Source organism: Dermochelys coriacea, chromosome 11 (genome assembly GCF_009764565.3).
Source record: "Dermochelys coriacea isolate rDerCor1 chromosome 11, rDerCor1.pri.v4, whole genome shotgun sequence".
Taxonomy (NCBI): Eukaryota; Metazoa; Chordata; order Testudines; family Dermochelyidae; genus Dermochelys; species Dermochelys coriacea.
The window spans coordinates 21,942,084-21,964,126 of record NC_050078.2 but is presented as its reverse complement, the minus strand read 5'-3'; the positions used below and the strand labels follow the sequence as shown (position 1 = coordinate 21,964,126).

General features: G+C 39.1%; 1 protein-coding gene across 1 annotated transcript in view; it reads left to right on the top strand.

Annotated features, from left to right (window-relative positions):
• The window catches only part of LRP1B (LDL receptor related protein 1B), a 1,336,604-nt gene that overhangs the window by 854,163 nt on the left and 460,398 nt on the right, over window positions 1-22,043 (top strand). The window contains exons 28-31 of the mRNA XM_043505072.1: window positions 9,165-9,296; window positions 10,764-10,991; window positions 15,480-15,654; window positions 16,218-16,312. Of these exons, the coding sequence (XP_043361007.1) occupies window positions 9,165-9,296; window positions 10,764-10,991; window positions 15,480-15,654; window positions 16,218-16,312 (630 nt within the window). The remainder of the gene's footprint in view (window positions 1-9,164; window positions 9,297-10,763; window positions 10,992-15,479; window positions 15,655-16,217; window positions 16,313-22,043) is intronic.

Below are 22,043 nucleotides of genomic sequence, written 5' to 3'. Positions count from 1 at the left end.
ACTGGGTTGGTTCCCACATAATTCCTTACTTTATGAAGGGGAAGTTCCAATCTGCAGCCCAGTATCTCCCTCAATTCTGTATGAGCTATTTCCCTCCTGTCTGCAATTTCCGGAGTCAGTTAAAAGCTGTAGCGCAGCCCCTGCTAGCCACAAGCCCTTGTCTGGCCTGCTGCCAGATCTGTTGTCTCCACAGCAGCAATCAAGAGGTGGTTCACTTTGCTCCTGACTTTTTTACCAGCTTGCTATTTCACCTGTTTTTCCAGGCAGTGGTGAGCAGTCTTCTTTCTTCCTCTTCTCTTGGATCCGTTATTTAGCAGTGATATGGTCTCAGCCTCCCAGAGTCAGCAGTGCAGCACCTCCCTGCCAATATCTTTCCCCACCCTCTGCCACTGCGCCTACAGACATGGCAAAGCTGTCACATAAACACCAAACTAAATCCAAGGAGTGGTCTATTTGTAAACTGTTCCCTGCCTATTCTCAGCCAGCCAACACTTGCACTGCTAGGGCATGGGATTCTGACAGGAACGTTGGGTCCCTCCCACCCCAAGAAGCTGCAACTCCAACACACAAAAGCCTGATCTAGAGATGAAGAGCAGAGAGGGGAGAGATGCCAAGGATGAGAAGTATGTTCAGCAAGCCATGCCAGGGGTAAGTGCTGGGACAGAGTAAGACCAGAAAGAAAATCTCTTAAGGGGCTCCAGGTTCCCACTCAAGTCCTAAAATGGATCCTAAATTCCTTGGAGAAAGAAGATTCCGCTGCCCTTCTTCCCAGCTCAAATCTGGGATCTCCAGCAATTAAATCCCATCCGTTGGGCAGGAGAACTGGGACCTCGATGGGGAGTACTTCCTTTGCCTCTTCAGGTGCAGTGAATGGGCAGAAAGAATGAGAGGGGATTCCTTGGGATGTTCCTTTTTATACACTGAAAAACATTCCCAGCTAAGAACCAGGAGCCAAAGAGTCTATATGGAAGGACATTCCCTGCTGTTTTTTTCACCTGTTTAAATTTCCTTTGTCTTCCCTTTATTCTTGATGACTCAGTTGACTGCTTAAATGCAAATTTACCAGAGCACACATTTCTTTGTTTAGGACAGACCTTTTTGCCAACTTCTGTTTGGGCAGGGCTGTGGGTTTGGAACGTGTTAATAACACCATACAAGGGAATCTTATAGGTTGCATACAATGTTGCCACACACATCTTACCAGCAAATACTGACCAGCAAATTATGAGTTTTCAAATGATATCTTACAGGTCATGCTTTGTACAAAGATTATTATAATACTGTGTAAGGTGTGAATACAGGCGTGTGTTCTGTCACAAAAAACCTGCATTGTCCTAGGATATGCTGTTTTGGGAATCTCTATATCTATATACATGTAAATAGTTAAGGTGTCAATAGATGATCTATAATATGTAGCATAATTTCTGGGGGGTTTAGGACCAACAAAACTTGCTCACTGCAAGTAATTTCTTTTGGCAGCTGTTTACATCCACACAACATTATTTGAACCAAAGGGCTGTTTAAGTTTATTTTGAAAAGAGTGATGATCTCCAGAATTGTGTTACCTTTGAAAAGTCTACTTAACAATAATGTAATCTACAGTGAATTATGTTGTTTGAATTCAGAATTGATATTATTTGGGGTACTTTCTCTTTAAACTAGGATTGGCTTAGGAGACCCCTGAAAATAATATAAAACATTTGTCATTTTTGCAAATATTGCAAATATGTGACAAAGCTTTTCAGCAGCTACAGTGTTGGTATGCAGAGAGGTCAAATTGAATGTGTGTGTGTGTGGGGGGGGGACTATCAGTACTTTCCTAAACACAGCTTGCAGCCTAAGTTGTGGTTTATGACATGAAAATCACAAGTGACTATACAGATCTTCATAATATGATCATCCTTCTTTTATGTGCTTTGATCACCAGTGAAATAATCAATTGTTCACTTTTAAATCATCATAATTGGACTACAGATTTAATACCTTAGTAAGACACAGTTCACATCTTTTCACTGACACAGTTCAATAGACATAGTTCACACCTTTTCACTGTTGTGTCACGCTTTCATAGAATCATAGAATATCAGGGTTGGAAGGGACCTCAGGAGGTCATCTAGTCCAACACCCTGCTCAGAGCAGGACCAATTCCCAACTAAATCATCCCAGCCAGGGCTTTGTCAAGCCTAACCTTAAAAACCTCAAAGGAAGAAGATTCCACCACCTCCCTAGGTAACCCATTCCAGTGCTTCACCATCCTCCTAGTGAAAAAGTTTTTCCTAATATCCAACCTAAACCTCCCCCACTGCATCTTGAGACCATTACTCTTCATTCTGTCATCTGGTACCACTGAGAACAGTCTAGATCCATCCTCTTTGGAACCCCCTTTCAGATAGTTGAAAGCAGCTATCAAATCCCCCCTCATTTTTCTCTTTCGCAGACTAAACAATCCCAGTTCCCTCAGCCTCTCCTCATAAGCCATGTGTTCCACTCCCCTAATCATTTTTGTTGCCCTCCGCTGGACGCTTTTCAATTTTTCCACATCCTTCTTGTAGTGTGGGGCCCAAAACTGGACACAGTACTCCAGATGAGGTCTCACCAATGTTGAATAGAGGGCAATGATCACGTCCCTTGATCTGCTTACAATGTCCCTGCTTATACATCCCAAAATGCCATTGGCCTTCTTGGCAACAAGGGCACACTTTTGACTCATATCCAGCTTCTCATCCACTGTAACCCCTAGGTCCTTTTCTGCAGAACTGCTGCCTAGCCATTCGGTCCCTAGTTTGTAGCGGTGCATGGGATTCTTCCATCCCAAGTGCAGGACTCTGCACTTGTCCTTGTTGAACCTCATCAGATTTCTTTTGGCTCAATCCTCTAATTTGTCTAGGTCCCTCTGTATCCTATCCCTACCCTCCAGTGTATCTACCTCTCCCTCCCAGTTTAGTGTCATCTGCAAACTTGCTGAGGGTGCAATCCACACCATCCTCCAGATCATTAATGAAGATACTGAACAAAACTGTCCCCAGGACCGACCCTTAGGGCACTTGATACCGGCTGCCAACTAGACATGGAGCCATTGATCACAACCCGTTGAGCCCGACAATCTAGCCAGCTTTCTATCCACCTTATAGTCCATTCATCCAGCCCATACTTTTTTAACTTGCTGGCAAGAATACTGTGGGAGACTGTGTCAAAAGCTTTGCTAAAGTCAAGGAACAACACGTCCACTGCTTTCCCCTCATCCACAGAGCCAGTTATCTTGTCATAGAAGGCAATTAGAATAATCATAGATTCATAGATACTAAGGTCAGAAGGGACCATTCTGATCATCTAGTCCGACCTCCTGCACAGCGCAGGCCACAGAATCTCACCCACCCACTCCTATGAAAAACCTCACCCATGTCTGAGCTATTGAAGTCCTTAAATCATGGTTCAAAGACTTTAAGGAGCAGAGAAGCCTCCCTCAAGTCAACCATGCCCCATGCTACAGAGGAAGGCGAAAAACCTCCAGGGCCTCTCCAATCTGCCCTGGAGGAAAATTCCTTCCCGACCCCAAATATGGCAATCAGCTAAACCCTGAGCATATGGGCAAGATTCACCAGCCAGATACCCAGGAAAGAATTTTCTATAGTAACTCAGATCCCATCCATCTAATATCCCATCTCAGGGGATTTGGCCTATTTACCCTGAATATTTAAAGATCCATTACTTACCAAAATCCCATTATCCCATCATACCATCTCCTCCATAAACTTATCGAGTAGAATCTTAAAGCCAGATAGATCTTTTGCCCCCACTGCTTCCCTTGGAAGGCTATTCCAAAACTTCACTCCTCTGATGGTTAAAAACCTTCGTCTGATTTCAAGTCTAAACTTCCTGGTGGCCAGTTTATACCCATTTGTTCTTGTGTCCACATTGGTGCTGAGCTGAAATAATTCCTCTCCCTCTCCTGTATTTATCCCTCTGATATATTTATAGAGAGCAATCATATCTCCCCTCAACCTTCTTTTAGTTAGGCTAAACAAGCCAAGCTCCTTAAGTCTCCTTTCATAAGACAAGTTTTCCATTCCTCGGATCATCCTAGTAGCCCTTCTCTGTACCTGCTCCAGTTTGAATTCATCCTTTTTAAACATGGGAGACCAGAACTGCACACAGTATTCTAGGTGAGGTCTCACCAGTGCCTTGTATAACGGTACTAAAACCTCCTTATCCCTACTGGAAATGCCTCTCCTGATGCATTCCAAAACCGCATTAGCTTTTTTCACAGCCATATCACATTGGCAGCTCACAGTCATCCTATGATCAACCAATACTCCAAGGTCCTTCTCCTCTTCCGTTACTTCTAATTGATGCATCCCCAACTTATAGCTAAAATTCTTGTTATTAATCCCTAAATGCATAACCTTACACTTCTCACTATTAAATTTCATCCTATTACTATTACTCCAGTTTACAAGGTAATCCAGATCCTCCTGTATAATATCCCGATCCTTCTCCGAATTGGCAATACCTCCCAGCTTTGTATCATCTGCAAACTTTATTAGCACACTCCCACTTTTTGTGCCAAGGTCAGTAATAAAAAGATTAAATAAGATTGGTCCCAAAACCGATCCCTGAGGAACTCCACTGGTAACCTCCCTCCAAGCCTTTCAGTAGGACTTTATTAGCACACTCCCACTTTTTGTGCCAAGGTCAGTAATAAAAAGATTAAATAAGATTGGTCCCAAAACCGATCCCTGAGGAACTCCACTGGTAACCTCCCTCCAAGCCTTTCAGTAGGACCCGTTGCAGTCTCCCCTTTAACCAATTCCTTATCCACCTTTTGATGTTCATATTGACCCCATCTTCTCCAATTTAACTAATAATTCCCCATGTGGCACGGTATCAAATGCCTTACTGAAATCTAGGTAAATTAGATCCACTGCATTTCCTTTATCTAAAAAATCTGTTACTTTTTCAAAAAAATAGATTAGGTTGGCTTGGCACGATCTACCTTTTGTAAAACCATGTTGTATTTTGTCCCATTTACCATTGACTTCAATGTCCTTAACTACTTTCTCCTTCAAAATTTTTTCCAGGACCTTGCATACTACACATGTCAAACTAACTGGCCTGTAGTTACCCGGATCACTTTTTTTTCCTTTCTTAAAAATAGGAACTATATTAGCAATTCTCCAATCATTCGGTACTACTCCTGAGTTTACAGATTCATTAAAAATTCTTGCTAATGGGCTTGCAATTTCAGGTGCCAATTCCTTTAATATTCTTGGATGAAGATTATCTGGGCTCCCCGATTTAGTCCCATTAAGCTGTTTCAGTTTCGCTTCTACCTCAGATATGGTAATATCTACCTCTATATACTCATTCCCATTTGTCATGCTACCATTATCCCTAAGATTCTCTTTAGCCTTATTAGAGACTGAGGGAAAGTATTTGTTTAGATATTGGGCCATGCCTAGATTATATTTAACCTCCACTCCATCCTCAGTGTTAAGCGGCCCCACTTCTTCTTTCTTAGTTTTCTTCTTATTTATATGGCTATAGAACCGTTTACTATTGGTTTTAATTCCCTTTGCAAGGTCCAACTCTACTCGACTTTTAGCCTGTCTCACTTTATCCCTACATGTTCTGACCTCAATTAGGTAGCTTTCCTTACTGATCCCTCCCATCTTCCACTCCCTGTATGCTTTCTGCTTCTTCTTAATCACCTCTCTAAGATGCTTGCTCATCCAGCTTGGTCCCCTTTCTTGGGATACAGGCTTCCGATAGCTTCTGCAGTTTTGATTTAAAGTAATCCCAGGCCTCCTCTACCTTTAGATCCATAAGTTCTTCAGTCCAATCCACTTCCCTAACTAATTTCCTTAATTTTTGAAAGTCAGCCCTTTTGAAATCAAAAACCCTAGTTGCAGATTTATTTTTGTTAATCCTTCCATTCAGTTTGAACTGAATTAGCTCATGATCACTTGAGCCAAGATTGTCCCCTACAACCATTTCTTCTATGAGGTCCTCGCTACTCACCAAAATTAAATCTAAAATGGCATCCCCTCTTGTTGGTTCAGCAACTACTTGATGAAGGAATCCATCAGCTATCGCATCTAGGAAAATTTGAGCCCTATTATTATTACTAGCACTGGTCCTCCAATCTATATCTGGGAAGTTAAAGTCTCCCATGATCACGCAGTTTCCATTAGTATTTACTTTATTAAAGACATTAAAAAGGGCTCTATCCATATCCAAATTAGATCCCGGAGGTCTATAGCACACCCCAAGCACTATCGTAGGAGAGGCTTTACTAGTTTTCTTCCCCAATGTAATTTTTGCCCAGACAGACTCTGTCTTATCCATTGCATCGCTTCTTATTTCTTTACATTCTACCTCATCATTGATATACAATGCTACTCCACCCCCTTTACCTTTGTTTCTGTCTTTCCTAAAGAGCACATACCCTTCAATACCCGTAGTCCAGTCATGACTACTATTCCACCATGTTTCTGTTATCTCTATAATATCTGGTTTCACTTCCTGCACCAGTAGCTCTAGTTCCTCCATTTTGTTACCTAGACTCCTCGCATTGGTGTACAAACATCTTAATTTTTGCTGTTTGACCTCGCTCACATTTTGTACCCTATTAGGCACAGTCATTCTACATCCAGTATAACCTATTAGACTAGTATCCACACCGCCCTCACTCCTTATATACATTCTCCTACCCACGACTGTATCCATTCTTACTTCATCTTCTTCCCTCTCAATGCTAAAATCTGGTGTGGAGATTTTCTGGACATCTCCTATCCATCTCCCCCCAATTCCTAGTTTAAAGCTCTCTTTATCAGTTGTGCCAGCCTCGATCCTAGAAGTCTATTTCCTTCCCTACTGAGATGAAGTCCATCCCGAGAGAACTGACCTCTGTCCATGAATGCCTCCCAGTGGTCATACATCCCAAAGCCCTCCTTATAGCACCACTGCCTAAGCCATCTGTTGACAGTCATAATCTTGTCAGACCTTTGTTGCCCTTCTCTAGGAACAGGAAGGATCCCGCTAAAGATCAGCTGAGTCTCAATTTCCTTAAGCGTCTTCCCCAGCCTAGCATAGTCTCCCTTAATACTTTCCAGCGAGAATCTAGCCGTATCATTTGTTCCCACATGAAGGATAATTAGGGGATTCTTTCCCGCTCCCTTTAGGATCCTTTTCAACCTCAGGTCTACATCCCGTATCTTAGCAACCGGAAGACAGCACACCCTTCTATTCTCAGGATCAGCTCTAGTTACAGGCCTGTCTATTCTTCTCAATAAAGAGTCCCCGATCACATAGACCTGCCTTTTCCTGGTGACGGTGCTATTCTCCAGTCTCTCCCCTGTTCCCTCTGGCTGCAAGTTCTTTCCATTCCTATTTTCCCTTACAATCTTCTTCAACCCATCCTGTATCCTCCTGGGGCTCATATTTGGTGTAGTCTCCCTTGACTCTTCCCCTTTTTCTATAGGGCTAGCCTCTCTTCTCTTCTTCCTTACCCTTCCACCTTCAGCGACTACCTGCTGAGCCCCTTCTTCATTTTCCAACTCTGCAAACCTGTTCCTAAGCTCTATTTCTCCTTCACTAGCCCGTCTTTTTCTCTGCCTGGTTCTTTGAGTCTCATGTTTCCACTGACCACTTTCCTCATCCAGTCTCCCCTCAAAATTCCCCAGCCCTGCTTCCATCCGTGAGTCGGAGCTTTTCCCTTCAGATACCTCATAGCTTTGCTCCATCATCTGCTCAAACCCCTTCCTAAACTCAACCAGACTTTCCACCTGCATCTCCAAACCTCGGATCTTTTCCTCCATCAGATCTATCAGACGGCATTTCATGCAGAAAAAACTCTTACCGGTTCCCCCCTCCAGGATCATGTACATACCACAGCTTCCACATCCAGTCATCCTCAATGTGTCTTTTACTGCAGGAGTCACTCCCACAGCTGCCTCTGTATCTGTCATCTCCTTCCCACCTAAATCCTGTTAATCTGGGAAACACAAGCCACACCAAGAAGACCACCCCCCCCAGCAAAAGCAAACCCCAAACAAGCACCACAATCCAAACTCCCCTTGCAAACTCCCACTCAAACTCCCCTGTTTAGAGCTCTGTTTGCTAGCTCCTGTGCCGCTGCAGCTGTCTGTGATCAGGCATGACTTGCCCTTGGTGAATCCATGCTGACTGTTCCTGAACCTTTCTGCTGACATAGGTATACATGACAGTATTAATTTACATCGGTGGTACATTATGAATGTTTTCTACAATGATAAAAGCTAGAGACCTTTTTATTGTCCCTTTAAACAAAAGCTTAAGATTCTGGAGCACAAGATGGCAGCCACTGAGGGGGAAAAAGTAATTGACTGAGCACCTGAGAACTTTCACCATTTTATGACAGAAGTTGGGCGCCTTTAGGTTTTCTTTAGTGATGTTTCATACTTTCCATACTTCTTATAGTGTATTTATTTATTTAATAGGTCTACCTTTTTATTTTTCACAAAGGAGTATATAGATGTTTGAAAAAATGATATTTTCAGAGTGTTATGGATCTCATTACTTTAAATATATTGAAGACATCTTTTTTTCTTGGAAAATATTTCTTGATGCTGATTGTTTTAAGAAATAAAGGAGCATTTTCCTGCATTGTACAGTAGGGTTTTATAAAAACCTTGAAGATATTCAGTCATTAAAACCTTATATATATATTAAAAATATACCTGGTTTTAAACCCTGTATTCAGACCAAATTCCTCCTTCTGCTGTTTAACAGTCTCTTTGCAATTTCAGTTGGAGAGGTTATTGTTCCCTTCCCTTCCCTTCTCTTCGTGTGGGTGTGTGTGTGTGTGTGTGGTGGTGTTGCTTATGTACCTTGGTTGGCTGTTTCTTTCCCCAGTATTTTTTTGTTTTCTTTTCAGCAATGGATGAAGTGATCTCTATTTATGTATGTAAAGTGCTTTCTAATCATTTATGATAGACGTCGATAATATAAATTATATAATATAATATATATATAAATATAAACATCATGATATAAATGACATTAAAAGGAGTTGTATGGTTATATTCTCTGTGCATTGATGGAAGATTGATTCCTGGCCCCAGGAGGTTGTTTTTATTTCAGCTCTTTATTCTGTGCACTATTAATATCTCATTATATAATTCCAGCTCCTAATCCTTGTGCTGCTAACAATGGCAGAGGTCCGTGTTCTCATATGTGTCTGATCAATCACAATAGAAGTGCTGCATGTACATGTCCTCATCTGATGAAACTGTCCATAGACAAGAAAACATGTTATGGTAAGTTTCTTATTTTTTCTTGGGAACCAAATTTTCTCTGATTTCATTAGCGTTAAGATTTTAAACTGGACAGAATAGATCTTAATAATCTTAAAAATTGTCTGTACAGTGCTTTTTAGTGATAATTTTGAAGATACACCTACTTTTTTGAGAGCAGATAAATTATTCTAATATATGCAGTGTGTGGAACTTTGATATTTATAAACATGTTCATTTTTTCTGTTGCTTATGTATGTCGTGTGTTAGTAGAACTTATCTCTGTAGTACAGGAAGATTTATAAGTGTAAAGTGCAGCATCAGAAAATGATGACATAAAAATACTTAATAGCCTTAATCTCTACCTGCTTTTTTTCTGAAGTCTTCTTAGCATAATTTTGGGGGATTAAGAACTAAAATGAAGAACACGCATAAAACAGCTAGCTTTGTAAGGGGTGTGTGTGTGTGTGTGTGTGTGTGTGTGTGTAAAGATTATAAGGAAAGCTTTATAATAGTCCCAGAAATGTCAAATAATTTTGTTCATTATTTGTAAAAGCTTTTAATGCACTCTTCTTTGCAGTACCTAAATAGGAAATCTCTAGAATAATATTTTGCTATACCAAAATGTGTTAAAGAAAACAAAATTTACCTCTGCAATTCGTACACTGACGCGTTTCTCTAAAACATTTTAAGTAGTTTAGAGACAAGGAAAACAGGTTCTGTTTTGCCCTTGATATATTCTATTCATGTATCATATAATAACATTATTATTATGTATTTTGTAAGTGGATTCATCTGAACAATGAGCCCCTTCTTTGTTCTCCCCATGCTTCTGACTCATCTATTTGTAATCAGTGCAGATATTGAAGAGCTTCTTGTAACTACTTCTATTTGTAATTCTTTCCTGATGTACATCAGTGATTTTCTGAGATTTCAAATACCATTTGGTATTACAAAGATATGCAAATAAAGAACTAGATTATTATAACACTTAGGGCAGGTCTACCCTTAAAAAGCTCCCATTGGCATAATTAATCCTCCTCTGCAAGAGGCGCTAACTATGTTGACGGGAGAAGTCCTCTCATCGACATAGTGCTGTCTACATTGGATTAGGTCAGTATAACTGCATCACTTAGGGGTTTTCATACCCCCGAGTGACATAGTAATATTGATGTAAGTTTGTACGGTAGACCTGGCCTCAGAGACCTAATAGTTTTAAAAGACTACTTCCAATCTGTTCTTTCCTTTGAATCCTGCAAGACTACATTGATGTAATTGATTAAGAAAAGATTTTAAATATGTGTAAATGAATACATATTACTTCTCTATAGTAGCTTGCTACACATTATATCAACAGATTTGCATGCAAGACATTGTTCTTACATCATTGATACAAACTTTGCTTAAAATTTGTAAAATAATATTTAGGCAATAACTTTGAATCCAGTCAATTGTAATTAAGGAACAAAATATTTTCCTTTTTTTGTACAGAAATGAAGAAATTTCTTCTTTATGCAAGACATTCAGAAATAAGAGGTGTGGATATAGAGAATCCATACTTCAACTTCATCACTGCCTTCACAGTCCCTGACATTGATGATGTCACAGTCATAGATTTTGATTCAGCAGAGGAACGCTTATACTGGACTGATGTAAAAACACAAACCATCAAGCGTGCTTTTATTAATGGGACTGGTTTGGAAACAGTTATCTCAAGAGGTGAACAACATAATGTTTATTTAAAAGTAGTAGGCATTCATTTTAAAAATATGCATGTGTACTAACTATGGAATACTTAAATTTTAAATGGATTACAGAAAATTGGTGCAGAATAATGTTTATTAATAGGCCAATACTAATTTAGTAAGACCATAAAACATATATGCTTTCAAATATAATTAAGATTTAGCTGGGATATATAACATTTATTAAAAATTAAATTTGCTTTATCTAACAGAACAAATGCTGCCTTCCTAGAAAAGTTAGAAAGGAGAAAATTAAAAACAAAAAGCAGGAAAAAATTGTGTACTGAAAATAGCTTTACATTTCATGCATTTTTATGCTCCATTGCATGGTCAGTTACACTGACTTTGGGCAGAAAAGATGAGCTCCCTCTGGACTATTGTGCTTGCCTAATTGTCCCCATTCAGATATATTTTGTGAACCACAAACTGAATTTCAAATACAAAAAATACAAAATGGCAGTAACTTTGGGGTGATTTGGGGCATAGTTTACACCTTCAAGCATTTTACTCTATATGGGTTTTAGAATGTTTGTGATGTCATCATGATTAATATACCTGATACTTACTTTCTTCCAATGTGTCCAAGCTTCAACTGATTGGAATCAGTGAGGCTCTTTATTGTGCTTGACCATAGCCAATACGTTCATTGTTGAGGAGTGCAACCTTTTGATCCTGTTTCCTTCCATTACACTTGGCCTGTGTCAGTTTTCTGGCTGATTGATGCTTCAATGCTGTATTGGCTTGTCTCTATTTTCATTATTGGCCAGCTCTTCTTATCACAGTAGACAAAGGAAACTGATAAAAAGACAGTATTTTTTTTAGGTGACGTAAGTGTGTACACGAACAACTACTAAGTATTTGTCCAGAAAAGAATCATGACTGGCTAGGTGCATAATGCATCTTCAGTTGTACTCCTCATCCTTCTGTAGAAACACCAATATCCTTCTTTAGAAATACTGATATTCCTAATGCTTACTGGGCACACTGAGCTTCACAAAAGTTGATCTCCAGTGGGGAGCATCAAACATTTTGACATCAACCACTCTGGTGCAGGTCCAAGGAAAGCCTAGACTGATGGCTTCCCCTGCCATCCTGCAAATAATTCTCCTCGGAAAGATGTAGGGATGTCCTGAGCTGAGTTGAGGTATCAGTGCCCTCCATTCTTGTGTGCCATCCTTCTAGTACTGAACGGTGACATGTTTCTTTCCCCCCCCCCACCTAAGTTAGGTATTGGCCCTGAAGAGCACTCTGCTTGCCTTGAGAATTTCCAGTCACTAAATTCTCAGCATTTGATTCCTGTTTGCATTACACAAAGCTCGTACATTCCAGGAGGCAACAACAGAAATATTTTCAGATATGATAGCACATAAGTAGATTGCACTGTGCTGTTGTGAAGCATCAGCACTGTGCATGCAGAGACTGCATTGGCTCTGGGTTCTGAACTCTGCTGTCTCCACCTACTCAGCACCAGTATTCACCAGTACTGATGTTACTCCATTTGTTGGCTTCATTGGCAGTTTTGTTGCAACCAGTGTCAATTCCTGTACTGGGAACAGCAGGTCTGCTCTCCAGCAACAGGTCTTCTCTCCTCTTTATGAACACATCATTCCAAACCACCTGCTTGAAATCAGGAGGGCAAGTCTAATGAGGACTTTCTGTAGGAATATGTATCTATTTGGAAACTGAAGTGACTGTTGACTCCTCAGAAGCAAAATCCAAACAAAAACAGTACAGGGAAAATAGCACTTCTGTTGGGGGTTGTACCTTTTCTCATTTTTATGATCAAATAAGTAATATTGAAGGCTTTTCTTTAGCTCCTCTTCAGACAGAGCCGGCTCCAGCTTTTTTGCCACCCCAAGCAGTGAAGAAAAAAAGAAAAACCTGATTGAGCTGCCGCTGAATTGCTGCCGAAGAGGAAAAGAGGGAATGAAGGACCTGCCACCGAATTGTCGCCGAAGACCTGGATGTGCCGCCCCAAAAATTCAGGAATGCCGCCCCTTTCTATTGGCCGCCCCAGGCACCAGCTTCCTTCACTGGTGCCTGGAGCCAGCCCTGTCTTCAGACAATCCCAAAGACAAATTTTGCCAAGTAGAGAGACCATACTCTCCTTTGCAATATGCCTGCTGTGTACTTGCATTCTTTTCTGGATCAACTGGTGAAGAAATGGCAGCATTTTCATTTAATTTTGGATGTTGCTAAGTTTGCTGATATATGTGTTTTAGGGAGAATGTTGCTCTGTTTCCCACTGTCTTCATGAATCCGGTGATGGAGTCAACAGTGGCAAGATCAAAAACCACACAGACTCTCAGTTCTGTATGTTGGACCTGAACTGAGGTGCTGGAATTCTTCTAGAAAAAAAGTTTATCAGAAAAAGTGGCTGAATGCCAGAATAAACTGAGTTGTGGTATAAACTATTCAATAAAAAATTGCAAAACTTGTCAATGAATTTGATGAGTAATGTATTGTCTTTCTCTTTATATCTATCTGTCTTCGGCAGAGGCCACAGTTCATATTGCAAATTACCTTTCCTTTATAGACCAGATGCAATTTGACCTGAAAAAAAAAGCTTGCAAAATCTATAATGCCAGAACATGGCTTGAAATCAGCTGCATATGCTCTTTGATGTCAGAGATAAAGCAAAAAGGTTGAATGCACAAGGATTCAGTTCAAGGGTACTTAGCAAGGACAGTCATTGTATTCAACTTCCTCAGAAGCCAATGGGTTTTAAGCTCCATTTCCAAAAGGAGCAAAAGTTTCCAAGTTTCTGAAATATTTCCAAGCATATAGCCAGTTTAGTAATCTCATCTTGACAAAATCTTGGAGGGAGACCAAGAATCAGTTTTACTTTAAAGTATTTTCTGCATATTCCCACTTGTGGGCAAAGAGGACTCATACTGCAGAGTTTCAGAGCCTACTGGAAAGCTGTGATATTGGGCCATATGAGTAGCTTCAAACATTTGGAACAAGGTGATAAGAGTGCCATGTGGCTCCACTTGCCTTAGTCCCTCCTCTTTCTCAGTCAGTTGTGGACAGAAGAACTGTGCTGCCCATGGACCTCTGGTCTTTCATCAGATTTCTCTAATATACGTTTTTATGGGTGTGCATTGATTCAGGGTTTTTTTTTTCAATAATAGTTTTTAGATTAATAATAATAGCTCTGGCATCATAGCCAAGTAAGACCTTGAAACATATGGATTCTAGAAGTGTGTCTTTTGCCTCTATAGTTTTCCTGAATTTCATGTTCGTATCCAGTGTCTCATCTAACTTGAGCGTAGTCATTCCCAGTTTGGTGCTTGTTTACTATGCTTTTGTGTCTGAACCTGTAAAAAAAAATAGTAGACTTTGGTGCTGGCTTGTCTTAGGAAGGAGCTGTAAGAACTTTGGATGTGGTCCAGGTTCAAGGCTTTTGTTCTGTACAAGGCCATATAGTATGCCATCCTTGGCTTCTAAGTCCCACAGAGGGAGCAAGTTGATGCCTTCATTACAGGGACCAGCACCTTTTTCAAGATCCTAGTTGGAGTCCTATTCTGGAATTAGGTACTAAAACACTGGCAATGCCGTATCTATCTTCCTACATTACTGGTACCACTGCATATTCCCACTTGTGGGCAAAGAGGACTCATACTGCAGAGTTTCAGAGCCTACTGGAAAGCTGTGATATTGGGTATATGAGTAGCTTCAAACATTTGGAACAAGGTGGAGCCCTCAGATTTGGAGTCATCCTTAGTGCTTTCTTTGGCTCAGGTGCTGACCAGTGACACTGGATCTGTATTTTTGGTGCCAGGGAGCTCCTTGACGCTGAGAAAGTAGGGAGAAACAGCACTTCCGGAACTGTGCTGGACTCTCATGGAATCAATCAATGCAGTTGGGCTCATTGTTTGAGGAGGCCTTTTAACAGCCTGCCTTTGAACCATCATCCCCCTCAGAGTGAGCATGAGGTTTCATCACACATCATTTTGATTTTGTATAAATTAACTTTAAAAATAGAAATTAATTTCTGAACCTGTTAAAGGAGGGTGATTTTTTTCCAAATCATGTTTGTCAAACTGATACTTTTCAAACAGCACACCTGTTGCAGAGGTATTAAAAACAAACAAATAATGTTTTCCCCCTAAACTGGAAAATGCACTAACAGTTATACAGTTTATAGTTGGTTATTATCCTTGGATAATACGACTGATGTCTATTTTTTACTCCTCAGTGTTTGCTGAGAATTATTGACTGTGTAGTGCAATTTCAATGTTAATTGTTGCTGTAGGCTTTCATCTGGCTCATCAGAACATTAACGATTATTCATGCTTTAACAATGGCTGATAAGTGAATGAGATTGCATTCTTGAACAATTTTGCTAACAAATTAAAGTATAAATTATTTTTCCCTAAAACAGAAAATAATTTATTTGGAAAGTAAACCAAATGAACAACCTATATTCACTTTTAATTTGCTCTTTCACATTTTGCAGATATTCAGAGTATTAGAGGCCTTGCAGTGGATTGGGTGTCAAGAAATTTGTACTGGATTAGCTCGGAGTTTGATGAAACTCAAATTAATGTGGCACATTTAGATGGTTCTTTGAAAACCTCAGTCATCCATGGAATCGATAAACCCCAGTGTCTTGCAGTGCACCCTGTCAGGGGGTAAAGTATGATTATTCTTAACTGGTGGGATTTCATAAAATATATGGAAAGATTCCTTGTATTTGTCCCTATGTCTGGTGGATTTTCAGTACTTGCTTTTATTTTTAGGACTACTAAGAAAAAAATTGAATATCTTGGATCTGACAACTCATTTTCTCAGTCTTAATAATACAGATAGATGTTATTACAATTATTTCTGATATTTTATTAACATGCCTTATAGAATTGCAGGACAGCAAGGGAAAAGAAAAGTCTGTGTGTGTATGTGCATGCACACAAACAACCATTTGTCTAAACTTAGGGAAAAAGCATAAATACAGGTGCTAAACTTGCTGATGTCTATTTTATTTGTACTAAATGCATGTGCTTCAGAACTTTTGTACAGAATTTCTTGCACTGAATACAGAAGACTTTTATAACAAACCTTATTATGAACTAAGTACTACAGCCATATTGTAACAACATTGTATGTATTATTCGTTTGATCATCTTTTCAAAACAGACACATTTAGAACATGGCGTATATGAAATCAAATTTTCAATCAGTCTTGTTTCTTGTTAAGGAAGCTTTACTGGACTGATGGGAACACAATTAATATGGCAAACATGGATGGCAGTAACAGCAAAATACTCTTTCAGAATCAAAAAGACCCAGTTGGTAAATATTGCTTTATGCTATTCCTTTTTACTTAAAGTTGTTTTAATAATGAAATTATTTTATGTGATATTTAAAGTGCTGTGTTACATGTAGTATATATCAGTAATATAGAAATATAGTAATATAGAATATGTAATATACATGTATTTGTCATTATTTTATTTAATCCTTTTAAGGCATTTGGACAGAGTTCACTGCCTATTGGAGTCAATGGGAGTTAGAGTAGATTTGTTATAACAGTATGAACTTGCATAAAGGACTGTAATTAATAGTATATAGGCTGAATTTGAAATTAATTATCCAAGAGGCATATTCTTGGATCCAACAAAGACCCTTGGAAGTCTTTGAATATAGTTTAATAGATGTGTTTCTGTCGTGGGTATAGGAAGGAAAGATATGGGGAACCCAAGCATAAGGCTCACAACCCCTCGATGCTCAGTCTGGAACATATCTCTAGAGGGTTGCCTGCACCGATTGCAGAAGTAAAAGTGTTGGATATTTGACTTCATGAATCCCTCCCATTTGTTCCCCCTGAAGAGGTGGTGTTCAATAGTAGAGCCGCTTTTCTGGTGCTGTGTAAAATGGTAGGGAAGTGGCCCATAGCTCTGCACAGAATCCCATCGTTTTGATGAAAGAGAATTTGCCTTAAATTTTAGTTCATAGAAAAGGATAGAAATAGAAGTAAATGTACTACATATAACTGCTTTTTACTAAATGTTAATGTTGCTTAATGTGTGCCACTGATGTAATATGTTAACATTTATTTTTAATACTGTTGATATATTAGCTAGATATAGTATCTGAGAAACTATTAACATTATGACTCTTTTTGACTGCTATCATGTTTTATTCCTATCTTGTGTGATGGTGGTCATTCTGTTTTCTTTCTGGTGATTTCATTTCTTCTGGGTTTTTAAATATCCCATTATTCATTTTGTCTTTTTGAACATAAGTCTTATAATTAGAGTGTTTTTATCACATATTGTTTTATGCTATCATATTTAGTAAGCATGAATATGCAAAGTAAGCAAGAGAACAAATTACTGAAATAATTAAATTGGCATTAAAGCAAATGCAAAGTGCTTTTCATTCTGAAAACCAATCTTTGGTATTTCTCTTTTGATACCATTTATGTTTTAAGAATATAAATTAGATATGATTCAGTACAGGCACTTTATTGCCAAATCCTGGAATAAATCTTACCTAACAATCCAGAGAATAAACCTCCTATGGAAAATATTCAACAAGCCTTTACCCTCACACTTGTATAGTTTCACCTGTGTCATGAGACACAGAGATAAATTATGCACTTGGAGAGAAAAAGGTAAGTTCAAGAGCTAAATCTGCTATGGTATACAGGATAATAAAAAATAGAAAGGGAATAAATATGCAAGATTAGGATACTATTTGATTACAACATTATAATGGTGAACTAAATGTGGACTACAGCAGTTTCTTCAATGTTTATCTGAATTGTGCAGAACACTTTACATTGACAGTGAATATGATCATAGGGTCATATGCCCTTTTTGAGAAGACATGCAAAAAGGCAGTTTGTATTAACTAAGGTGCAAAGCAAGCTAAACTGCATGTGTGGGTGAAAGGAAAGTGGTATACTCCCACTGCTGGATGTATAGCAGTATTCCCACATCTGCAGCCCCAATGTTACAAAGATTTACTCTACATTGGTCAAAATCAGTCACCACCTCAACGATCAATCTGACAACTTTGGCTTAATTTAGGATAATTATCTTTTGTAACTGGTTTGATTTTTTTTTGTTTTTGTTTTTTGAGAATTTTCTCATTTGCATTCAGTAGTGAAGTAACCTTAGTTGAGGAACATTTTAGAACATTTAATGCCATAGTATTATCTGAATAGTTTCTGATAGCTGTCCAGCAGACAGTGGCTCTCAACTTTTCCAGACTACAAATAGGGAGTCTGATTTGTCTTGCATTACCCCTAAGTTTCACCTCATTTAAAAACTACTTGCTTACAAAATCAAACAAAAAACTACAAAAGTGTCACAGCACACTCTTACTGAAAAATTAATTACTTTCTCATTTTCACCATATAACTGTATATTAAATCAATTGGAATATAAATATTGTTCTTACATTTCAGTGTATAGTATATAGAACAGTGTAAACAAGTCATTGTCTGTATGAAATTTTAGTTTGTAATGATTTTGCTAGGGCTTTTTATGTAGTCTGTTGTAAAACTAAGCAAATATCTGGAAAAGCTTAGAAATATCTAAGCAAGACCTCTGGTATTCATACTCCTGGTTGAGAACCACTGTTGTTGACAGGGCTTAGTTAAATAATAAGGTCCTGGGTGAGCTATTGTGGCAAACTTTTTCATAGTAATAACCCTCCAAATATTTTTATTAGTAACCTAACAATAACAGATATATTACAGACTAATTTAGAATGAATAAATTAACTCTTTGTGTTATCGATGGGCATGTAGGATCATGCTAGTGATTAAACTATAATTGGATGTGTTGGTGCAAGACCATTACAGCAGGAAAACAACATATAGCAAAAGAGGGAAACATAACTTAGAATAAAAATTATATACAAATATAACATTGGAAGAATATTATTAAGGTCATAGAGACGTGCACCTGAAAGTTGGTAAATGTGAGAATGAATGTTGCCCATGCATTTCTGTATCAAATGCTGAAGCAAAATGGTGAAGCATGTGTGCAGTGTTATAGAATGTGGAGGGTCTGTAGCATGCTACCAGAAACAAGCTGTACTAGTAAAGTCACAGGAGGAAAATGGTGATTTTAAGCATCTTACAACTGCCAAATCTGTGTGGATTTTTACAGGGCCAGAAAAAGGCACCCCTCCAATCCTAGGAGTTTTCCCCCTCAACATTTCAGAGTAAAAAGAGGTCTCAAGAACCTTTTTAAGGTACAAAGTGTTAGGCATCTTTAATATGGGGTTTTCTGTCACTCCCTATATTGTACTTTTTACAATAGTAGCATGTTTCTTGGAAATCAGTAGATGGTTGTGAAGAGAGAAGAGAAGGACAGCATAAGTCTTGGTAAATGAGAAAAAAAACATTATACAAAAAAATCAACATAAAATGCAATTTCCATGTTCACTGGACAAAGCCAACATGGAATGTTGGGAATGAGCTGAATGGTGTCAGGTGCATTAGTATTTTAAATTGCAAGAGAGAATCAGTGGTGCTAGCTGAATCGGAATGGAGCAAAGGAAGCCAAGCTTATATGACTAGAGAGAAGGGCCTCAACAGAGCAACTGTAAATTGACAGTAACAGGAGCAGTGGCTGAGCAGAATAGTAGAACTGAGTTGGGGATGAGACTTGCCATACATTAGAGTAATGCCTTTGTGGAAATGAGGGTGGAACCAAGCAGAAAATTTATGTTTCTTTATTTTTGACTTTAGAATCTTTGTCTAGCATCCTCATTTTTTTTAAAAAAAAATCCCTCTTTCAAAAGTTCATTTCACTACACTAGTTATTTTTCATTTTTCTCTCTAGGATGTTGAGTATAATTATTTAAGTTCACTATTACTCACTGGCTCAACTATAGTTACTTCTTGAACCAACTCCTGAGTATTACGTTTAGTACTAACTTGTATTCTCTTGTGTGCTTGTTACATGTTAGCTGGCCCTTGAGGGTGGTCATGCTGTCAGCTTGCCAGTGACAAGCTCTGCTATAGAAAATGAGCCAACCCAGATCCACCTGGGGATAACTGATTGCCTGTGTAGCTGGGCAGTAGTGAAATAGTTAAGGAACAGCTGGGTCTTATAACCGGTGATGTGGTCTCAGGCAGGAGAGAACACAGGGATGAACTATCTGTGGAAAGAATTCCCCAAGCGAGCTAGCTAGGAAGCTACTTCCAGTGGGGTCTTCTAGAGAAAAGAGCTTCCTGGGCAGAGGAACAGTCCCCAGAATACAGAAAGACAAAGTTTCCAAAGAGAGGACTTCTCAGGGAGTTCACCAGGAAAGGAAGCCATGGAAGAATGCTCCTAGGTGGGGGAGGCTCTGAAAGGGAAGAACTATGAATGCCCGGCCTCAGCAAAACCATCAAAGGACTTCACTAGGTAGCATGTGAGCCCCAGATCAAAGGCATTATGTGCTGTTCTGAGGAAGGGTTATCACTGTTTGACCCCTGTGGGAACCATGACCCAAGAGGAGAGACCCTTTCCCAGCTAACGACAGAGGCCTGGACTCCGGAAGAGGGTTCTGGGTCAACAAGGCCTCATTTGTAAGAGACATGGACATAAGTGGGGTTAATAGACTACGGTTAACTGAGTCCCTCCCCCATCCTGCGAGGATACCGGGGTGGAGGCCTGTTTATGTAATTCTCTGCCTTTAGATTATATAAACTAGATCCCTGAAGGGACACAGTTCAGTATACATAAGCTTTATTGGATTTACTGGACGCCCAGTAGTAGAAACTCAGGCAGAAACAAGAAAAGGAGTACTTGTGGCACCTTAGAGAAGCTTAGAGTAGCTCACGAAAGCTTATGCTCTAATAAATTTGTTAGTCTCTAAGGTGCCACAAGTACTCCTTTTCTTTTTGCGAATACAGACTAACACGGCTGCTACTCTGAAACCTGTGATCAGGCAGAAACTTAATTGCTGCATTGCATGGGACCACTGCAGCGTGCACCAAGGGTGAGGGCCCCCATTACAGTGCTCTATAATGATTTGTTCCAAGAACTAAAGAATTAGCATAAGGAACATACGAATGGCTACACTGGGTCTGATCTAGCTCAGTATCCTGTCTTCCAACAGCAGCAACTGTAAGGTGCCCTAGAGGAAATGCACAAACAGGTAATCATCAGGTGACCTATTCCTTGTTGCCCATTCCCAGCTTCTGGCAAACAAAGGCTAGGGACACAGTCCCTTCCCCCCCTGGCTAGTAGCCATTGAGCAATGATAATGAGAATGAATTTTAAAACTGGGCTGTAATTTCACAAAACCTAGCTTTCTTACAAGAGTTCTGAAACTTTTGGTTAAGTTAGAGAAAAGCCTTTATAACATCTTGAATGGAACTCTGAACTGCAGCAATGCTCAGAAATATTCTTTTGTTTTGTCTGGTTCTTTTTGTTACTATTTGAACATATTTTATGTACAGATTCACTGGAGTTGTTTTTATTTGGTGAAAAGAAGACCCAGTAATAGACTGGCTTATGTTGCTGGCTTGTCTTCGAATCTATGTGTGCAACATTCTTGAAATAGAAGTTTATCATAATCTATCAAAACAGTAAACTTGCATTTTATGAGTTTGTACTGCTACAGAGTGAGTAATTGAAGCCTTCAGGCAGTTTTGGCTGAATAACTTTGTTTCTTTTAAAAAGAAAGCAGCATTCCAAACAATCCATTGTTAAACTAAACATTCCCAATTACTACTTATTGCTTGGTTTCAGTTGTACTAAGTACTCAGAGCTGTGTTTTAAATTGGATTTAAATTTACTAATCGGAGCTATTTTCATATTTAAATCAAAATTCACACCAGGCAAATATATGTCCAAATATATTAAAATCAAACTTGTATTTGTCAGTCCAATATATCCAATATAGAAATCCAGTTTTGCCACCTGCTGTAATTATGAATTTATTCTGATTTCAATTTCAATCAGTTGTTTATGGGTACAACCATTAAGACCATCATTAGAATGTTAAGAGGACAGAATGTCCAGAGAATGATAAACTCATGTATGAATGGCTTACCATAGGGGTATTTAATTTA